Below are 9,455 nucleotides of genomic sequence, written 5' to 3' on the forward strand. Positions count from 1 at the left end.
GTATCAGTGTCCTAAGAGGAAATCCCACAGGCTGCCTGTCCTCGACAAATTGAATTAATTACTTGAATGAAATATGGGTTATAGAACTTAGTTACTTAATGACATTTTAATAAGTCACTCAATAACATTAAACTAATGTATCAACTCAGTCATTGGTGAGTGTGTGTGTGTGTGTGTGTGTGTGTGTGTGTGTGTGAGAGAAAGTGCTCGATGATGTCTGTTGACATAATATTTAGGGAGCATAACCAAGTAAATATAGCATCAGGTAGGAATATGATAGAATGGCTTACAAGAACCTTCAAATCCAGGGATCCCATTACAATACTCATTCAATTCTAATCGAGTACTGGTCGATACTTGCTTTCACCTTTCAGAGCATGAGAAATTGCTGAAATAGAGGGAATACAGAGAACATATATGAGAACACAGATCAGCACAATTGTGAGAGAATAATCTCTCGATTTTCCCACAGCTGACTTGAATGGCTTATTATTACATTGCACAGTGTACTAAGCAGTGCACAAGGCCTATCTCTTTTTCCCCATGGATGGAAGACTTTTATGTCTTTGGAATGCCAACATACCCAGGAATACATGGATTATGAGGAGGCCGCTCCTATGCCTAGGGGGAAATTGGGTAGGGCAAATTAAGGATATATGCCATAGCAATGAGACAGAGAAGACAGTTTGGAAGGTGCCAAGCAGTGGAAGAGGGGATGCCACTGAGGTAGAAGAAATTAGCCTTGATCTTTTGGGTCAACCTCAATCGTCGCAAAGGGGAACCACACTTCTACCCATCATGTAGGGGCCAATATCATTGGATCCGGCTTCTGTGCTGTGACACCATTGGTTAGTTTGTAGTCCTGGGGGGTGTTATAACCTTGCAGAGGCCAGCACCGACATTCTTGTGAGGAACCTTGTATGTGGTTGATATGTCGTTCTATTGGCCAATTGACAAGAACACTCGGCTTATTCCTTGCCATCAAGTTACCCCCTCTGTGTCTGATTCAGTATACCAGCACTCGCCTAGAATTGCGACTCTGACACTATTGGTTTGAAGCCATCAAGGGTGACAAAAGTCTGTGAATCACCAGAATGAAACAGACTGGTATTAGGTAACATTTGGGGACAGTGAGATTGAAATCATCTGTGACCTAGAGTAAACTAAGAAAAGTGCCACTGCCTAAGTATTCTGTGTGACTTTACCACAGGCACCTGTATGGTGCCACACACACTCGGTGCAGAGAAGAACATTCAAGATGGCTGCCGGCAAGAGGAAAAACAAAACAGAGCTTGATTTTGTGGGATTCAATGAAGAAAGCATTGATATTAGCAGTCTACATAACAAGTTGGTAAAATTAGATACTATAGTGAACTCTCATGTAGAAATAATTAGTAAATTGAAAGAAAGTAATGACCATTGGAATAGCAAAGTTTTATGTCCTGAGAGTTTAGTGAAAGACTTGTGCAAGGACAAGAATCAATTGGAAACAAATTGCAAAGCCATGGAAGAGGAAAATAAACTCTTAAAAATAGCTTTGGAAGTTAAAGCAAACTTAAACATAAATGACTACAATAGGTTAGGTAAGGAAATTCATCAGGAAAAACAGCTTTTGTCAGCACAGATGGAGGAAGTTACACAGGGAATAGAACAGTGCAAGAAAGATATGCAACTCACCTATGCACAAGTGGCCAAGGAGAAGGAAAAAATTGAAGAAGCAGTAAAGGAAGCCAAACACTGCAGCAACCAAGATAAAACAAACATTAGGCTGGAAGTGAGAAAGGAATTGGCATCTAACCCGAAGTTGGTGCAAAACACAGTTGATCGGAGTAAGTCCCTGATAATCTTTGGTTGCAAAGAGGAGGAGATAACATCTAGGTCAGAAAGAGCTGTAGAAGAAGCGAAAGCAGTAAATAAAATTGTTGGCCTCGTAGAAGGTCTTACTACCATAGAGAATGTGTGCGACTACAGGAGAATAGGCAGATACGTAAAAGGGAAAGATCGACCTTTGAGGATCACCCTAAACGGTACCAAACAGATGGAAGTACTAAGGAATGCTAGAAAATTACAAAGTGATGAGGATGGGAAAGGGTGGTCGTTAAGACGAGATCTTTCAAAAGAAGACAGAGAGAAGCTGAAACTGAACCTCGCCGAGGCAAAACGTTTAAATGAGCAGGAATGAAGAAGAACTTAATTCTTTTTTTCTACAAAGTGATAGGGGTAGGCAGACCAGTAAAGTGGTACATAAAGGCAAACCAACAAAATCAATAGAGAGGGGGGGAGTGAAGAATAAGGAGAGGGGGAACAAGTTCCTGAAGATTGCATACACCAACATAGATGGAGTGAGATTGAAGATACTGGAGTTAAGTGATGTAATACAGCTGCAGACACCAGACATTGTTGCACTCACGGAGACAAAACTTGAAGATGTTATTTTAAATGAGGTCATATTCCCAAGGGGCTACTCAATTTGGAGACAGGACAGAAAAATTAGGAAAGGCAGTGGCATTGCTGTGCTGGTGAAAGAACACCTAAAGGTGAAGGAAATAATGACTGCCAATCCACAAGAAGTTGATATAATAGCACTAGAGATCTGCCATAAGGATGATAAACTAATGATCATAAATGCATATAGTCCACCGCCAAGCAGCACATGGTCAAAGGAGGAGCTAGATAGTAAACGAGAAGGTCTTATAACAATAATGAGAGAGATTATTGCGAGAGCGGATAACGATAGATCACGACTGTTGATAGTCGGTGACTTCAACTTGAAATCCATAGACTGGGAAGCATATGAAGCTAAAACAGAAGATTTTTGGACCTGTAGATTTGTAGACCTCATCCTGGAAACATTCTTGTATCAACATGTTAAACAAGCTACGAGGATGAGGGAAGGGGACGTTCCCTCCATGCTAGATTTGATATTTACCAGGAAGGAGGAAGAGACATTTGACATTCAGTACCTTCCTCTCTTGGGTAAAAGTGACCATGTCTTTTTGGGAATAAAGTATGCAATGCGTTATAATCTGGAAGAAAATAAGGAGGTTGAAGCAGTTGAAAAACCTGACTTCAGGAGAGGACATTATGGCGACCTTAGAAATTTTTTTAGTGAGTATAATTGGACAGACTTGATGCTAGGCAAGGAAGTGAATGAGATATGTCAAGTTTTGTGAAATATATGATAAAGGCACAAAAAAATTTATACCAAAACAGAGATGCAGAACTAGGAAACAGGATTGGTTCAATAGAAATTGCGAGAGGGCCAGAGACCAAAAGACACAAAAATGGAATCAATACAGGAAGAGGCCAAACCCCCATACATGCCAGCAATACAAAGATGCAAGAAACAACTACACGGCAGTGAGGAGAGAGGCAGAAAGAAATTTTGAAAAAGGGATTGCAGACAAATGTAAAACAGAACCAGGTCTATTCTATAAATTCATAAACAACAAATTGCAGGTAAAGGATAATATTCAGAGGTTGAAAATGGGAAATAGATTCACGGAAAATGAAAAGGAAATGTGTGAAACATTAAACGAAATGTTCCAAAGTGTGTTTGTACAAAATGAAATCTTCAGGGAACCAGATACAATAAGAATTCCAGAGAACAACATAGAGCACATAGAGAAGAGAAGAAGTGGAAAAAATGGTCAAGGAGCTAAATAAGAACAAAGCAGTTGGTTCAGATGGAGTTTCACCATGGGTTCTGAGAGAATGTGCACCTGAGCTCAGCATTCCACTTCAACTGATATTTCAGGCATCCCTGTGTACAGGAGTTGTAGCTGATGTGTGGGAAAAGGCTGACATAGTTCCAATCTACAAAAGTGGAAACAGGGAAGACCCCCTTAATTATAGACCTGTATCATTGACAAGTGTAATAGTCAAAATATTGGAAAAAATAATTAAAACTAAATGGGTAGAACACCTGGAGGAAAACGATATAATATCAGACACAGTATGGTTTTCGATCTGGAAGATCCTGTGTAATGATCTTGCTCAGTTTTTATGATCGAGTCACAGAGATTTTACTGGAAAGAGATGGTTGGGTTGACTGCATCTATCTGGACCTAAAAAAGGCTTTTGACAGAGTTCCCCATAAGAGGTTGTTCTGGAAACTGGAACATATTGGAGGAGTGACAGGTAAGCTACTAACATGGATGAAAAATTTCCTGTCAGAAAAATGAGGGCCGTAATCAGAGGCAAGGTATCGGATTGGAGGAATGTTACGAGTGGAGTACCACAGGGTTCAGTTCTTGCACCGGTAATGCTCATTGTCTACATAAACTATCTACCAGTGGGAATACAGAATTACATGAACATGTTTGCTGATGATGCTAAGATAATAGGGAAGATAAGAAACCTAGATGATTGTCATGCCCTTCAAGAAGACCTGGACAAAATAAGTATATGGAGCAACACTTGGCAAATGGAATTTAATGTGAATAAATGCCATGTTATGGAATGTGGAATTGGAGAACATAGACCCCACACAACCTATAAATTATGTGAGAATTCTTTAAAGAATTCTGACAAAGAAAGGGATCTAGGGGTGGTTCTAGATAGAAAACTGTCACCTGAGGACCACATTAAGAACATTGTGCGAGGAGCCTATGCTACACTTTCTAACCTCAGAATTGCTTTTAAATACATGGATGGAGAAATACTAATGAAATTGTTAACGACTTTTATTAGACCAAAGCTGGAATATGCAGCGGTTGTATTGTGCACATATCTTAAGAAGCACATCAACAAACTGGAAAAGGTGCAACGACATGCCACTAAGTGGCTCCCAGAACTGAAGGACAAGAGCTACGAGGAGAGGTTAGAGGCATTAAATATACAAAAACTAGAAGATAGAAGAAAAAGAGGTAATATGATCACTACGTTCAAAATAGTAACAGGAATCGATAAAATTGATAGGGAAGAATTCCTGAGACCCGGAACTTCAAGAACAAGAGGTCATAGATTTAAACTAACGTAACAAAGCTGCCGGAGAAATATACAAAATTCACTTTTGTAAGTAGAGTGGTAGACGGTTGGAACAAGTTAAGTGAGAAGGTGGTGGAGGCCATAAGTCAATAATTTCAAAGCATTATATGACAGAGTGCTGGGGAGACGGGACACCACGAGCGTAGCTCTCATCCTGTAACTACACTTAGGTAATTACACTTATTTAATTACACAGTCATTTATAATTATAAAACTTTGTTTTGCCTTATACCTTTGGTATATGACACACGGTGAATGCAGTTTGAAAACCAAAATTATAAAATACAGTATAGGATCAGCATAAAAATATCCTCAGATAACTCGGATCTCTTTATAACTCAAATGGGGATCTGCCTCGTATGGTCAGATTTAGTTAACAACCTCTGTACCAGAGTGGTACCTTTGTACCACTAACACATCCCTGTTTTGTAATGCAGTACTGTAAATTTTCCTCTTATCATTGTTTATCTCTTTAAATGTTTATATATTCAATATATTTAGTCCACTTACCACATTGTTTAAATTTTCAGATGGTTTGAAGGCTTCTACTGGGATGGGCTGCAGAACCGCACTCTAGCTCCACCTATTGTCCCAAATGTTCATTCTGTGGTGGACTGCAGCAACTTTGATGAGTATCCACCAGACACCGATGGACCACCACCTGATGACAATTCAGGCTGGGACATAGACTTTTAGGTTTTCTATTTAGGGATAATAGTGCTGAAAGACATTTAAAAAGACTGTCTTATCATATTTGAAGATATTATTAAATTCTGGCAAGATTTTAAATCGTGCAGAAATTATTGGTTTAAATAAAATTGTCTTCAAAAATGTCTTGCACAGTCCCTGTTGTGTGTCCTTGCGTGTTGTGAAAGACATGTCACAAGAAGGGTGCTGAGGATAGCTTCAGCTGCTACTTGAAAGTCATGTCTATTTCCAAGTTAGAAGACAGTCAAGTAGATACATTTGTTTCTCAAACAGCTCCATCATATGGTGTCCAAGATACTACTAAAAGTCTTTTGGTGCTGCTCCTGCTGTTGCTGCTGCTGTTAGCATCTAAGCAAGGGTCCACAACTTTATCTACCAAGGTGCACAAATGTAATAGGTACTGTAACTAACATCTGGATCATTGTTGGTTAATGCAGGACTGAGGTGTAAATGTGCCACAGATTTTAATACTCTAAAAGCTGTAGATGTTCACTTTTTGTAGATAGCAGAAACTACTAATAGATAATGATATCAGTTAGCCTACTTGCAATTGGGCACATTTGCACACTAATATTTGGTGAGCAGTTGGAAACAAAACAGGAGTTGGGCTATAAAATTCACAAGTGTTACAGCTTACTCAGGAAGACTCAACATGGTGCCTTTTATGCAGTGAGTATAACAAATGTTTGTCGTTGTGCGCCTGCCTCTGTACACCTATGTCAGCATCACAAGATGTTGATGTTGCATTCTTAGTATCTTCCAAATGACCTTTCTCCACCATTGTGATAATGCATTTTATATTTTGTCCAACCTTTTGAGCACGGGTTGTAGGTTACTGTTCCAGGAATTGCAAAAACCATTATGGGAAGTAGTTGTATATCTTGTTGAACTTAATTGCAGCAATACTTTAGTTTGTCTTGAGTCGATACTTGACAAATGTAGCAAAGATCATACCATATAAATGATTTCTCTTTGAAAATGTATAAATGTTTTTGTTTAAACTGAATGGTGCTTGGAAATGTTTGGAGTATATGAATTAGTTGTACTTCATTTAGGTTGTTTTGTGGTCCTTGGGCTCTGTATATTATCCTTTCTGTTTTAGCATAATTTGTGATTAATTTCACTTAGTATTTCATGGCTTCCTTGGATTCTTCCAACCTCAATGTAATATTCTGTGTGATTAGAATATACAATAAAATTCTAATTGATATATGCAAAATTAATACGACTATTTAACATGTGTGCTCCAAAGCAATGTTACATTTCATTATACATAATTTATTTAACATATAAATTACAGTTTCATTGCTGGTTGTTTTTAGCATAATAATTTAAAAATATCTAGTTCATGTGCTATTTTCCAATATTTTGGAACAAAACTATTACAAGTTCGTGTGACCTTTTGCCTTAATGCTACATAGGTTGTTCGATAACTTTTGTTAGAGAACGAAAGCTGGTTAGCAGTCTAAGGCATTCATAATTATTTTTCTAAATCCTTATTTTGATAATATTTGTGGTTTTCATTTGATAAAATTTGGAAATCTGTCATATTATGAATGCCGACAATGAACTAATCTGCCCCTAAATGATTACACACCTGTTGTTGACAGGTAATCATAAGCTCTATCAGAAATATATTTGAGAAAGCAAATTTTCTGACTTGTTTCTATTAGTTTGTATTGTGAATGTAAATATTTTATTTGATGACAGTTGTAAAAGATTATATATATAAAGATTGAAAGATACACTGAATTTGCATTTCATCACTTTTTTTTTTTTTTTTTTGTTTTTAGTACTGTATGTACAGTAATAAGTTTATTTGATTTATGAGCATCATTTTTGCACAACTCGGAAAGCAAAGATAATATTAAAAAAAAATGGTCAGATTTTTCATCCACTTGAATGGCTGCATGCAGAGCTTTTGTCAACTTCTTGGAGGAGTAAGAAAAATATTGTGATATTGTTAGGCACTTTACACAGTATTCAGACTGCAGAACTGTTGGTTTTGAGTGTGTGTGTTTTATTAGTAGAGTACAATGTTTATACAATTTAATATTATGTACACCATTTAATTTGATTGGCTAAATGACACAACCAAATTGTATAATTTTGGGTGATTATCAGCACACATTTTTTGTTAAATTATTAAAACTTATTATGTACTGAATATTTCTTATTAATACTGTATTTTGACATCTTGCACATCCAAAGACCACATAGTTACTCTCGTGTGCTTGCCAGATAATTGCTAATGATTTGTGCAAAGTAATCCTTACTCTGCAGCAATATTTTGTCCATTTTGCATGTCTGTTGAAGATAAATGTACAATGATTGTATTAATTAAAATACAATTAAAATTAAAAATCATATCAGATTAAGATTAATTATAAATGTAAATAACACCATTTGGTAATCATGGGATACCAATGACCTTAAGACAAAATTCACCAGTTCATTGTAAAATTATATTAATTTATTTAAAAATTAAGATATTTAAAATATATAGGCAAGCTATAGCTGTGTTTGTAAACATTTTGATAAAAAAAAACATTATTTTAATAAAATGATCTCAGACCTTAGAGAAAGCCTGCAAGTCACAAATATATTTTTAAGTGGTACTATTATTGTGAAAAAAAATGTGATTTATTTGTTTCTATGCTGCTACGACAATCATGGCTAGAATTCTTAAAACGTGCTTGAAGGATAAACTAAACTACAAAATAATGTGTATGCGTGTCAGACTCGCCATAATAAATACCTGTTAAGTACTTACCAAAGTCAAACACTGTTTAAGAGTTCAGGGGCATGGAGTGTAAGCAGAATATCACCACCACCAAGTGCCTCACTATCATATTTAAATCACAATAAACTTACCTTGACCTTAAAGATTTCAATGGAATCATTTGTTAACATTCTTTACAGAGGCTAAGAGCTTAAATAAAATGTGGAATAGATTGTTTTATTAATATTCCTTCATAAAGGTGTAATGTGTGTAAACTGGTAAGCTTATATATTTCAGACAGATATTAAATAGCAATAGTAACAAATAAATATTGCACAAATATTATGCTGTTTAACCAAATACTTTTAAATTTGATAATGAACTTTCTACTCGAGGTGAAAAGTTCACTATCAAGTCCCCTCTCATCTTGATATGGTGAGTGGGCTCTCTTTGAGCATGCTGTGATGATGCACAAAAGAAATACAACTTCATATCTTTGCCATTCATGTAGGTCCATGAATGATCCATGAATATTCCCTGTTCCTTATAGTGCCATCTGAATGCTTAAGCACTGGACTTGATTTTAAATAATTTACTGGATTCATGGCCTAGGGGTCCCTTGACTCTAGAAGCCCATTGCTGCCATATTGTTTATGAAAGCTGTAGATAATTACTTGACCTCTCACTGAAAAGGCCTGGGATCTCTTCAAATTACATTTATAATATATTTTGTACATAACTGTCTGATCAAGGACTTTTGGGGATGGGTGGGAGGGGGGGGTAAGGGCCCAGTGGATTGCTTTATCCAGGATTTACAATGCAGTTAAGACTGCACTGGTTTCTTCATCATTGTACCCAGCAGTTGTGACCGACTTCTTGGGTAGGGTTAAACTGTTCAGATTCACTGTTGCCCACCTGAATTAATTGGCTCCATTTGTTAGACACTGGGCCAAGTTAGCATTCAGGGATATGGATACAATATACAAAGATACAATATCTTTGTATATTGTATTCATTACCCCCTGAGGTAACAAAA

The 9,455-nt window shown here is 36.8% G+C and overlaps 1 protein-coding gene across 6 annotated transcripts in view; it reads left to right on the forward strand.

Annotated features, from left to right (window-relative positions):
• Positions 1-8,651, forward strand: part of for (cGMP-dependent protein kinase for) — a 579,799-nt gene extending 571,148 nt beyond the window's left edge. For 3 of the 6 annotated variants that reach the window (XM_069329496.1, XM_069329498.1, XM_069329497.1), the window contains exon 15: positions 5,520-8,651. In XM_069329496.1, coding sequence (XP_069185597.1) covers positions 5,520-5,685 — 166 coding nt within the window. In that variant the 3' untranslated portion in view covers positions 5,686-8,651. The remainder of the gene's footprint in view (positions 1-5,519) is intronic. The other 3 variants (XM_069329495.1, XM_069329493.1, XM_069329494.1) reach the window with 1 other exon arrangement.
• Positions 8,652-9,455: the final 804 nt, after the last annotated feature.

Source organism: Procambarus clarkii, chromosome 22 (genome assembly GCF_040958095.1).
Source record: "Procambarus clarkii isolate CNS0578487 chromosome 22, FALCON_Pclarkii_2.0, whole genome shotgun sequence".
Classification (NCBI taxonomy): domain Eukaryota; kingdom Metazoa; phylum Arthropoda; class Malacostraca; order Decapoda; family Cambaridae; genus Procambarus; species Procambarus clarkii.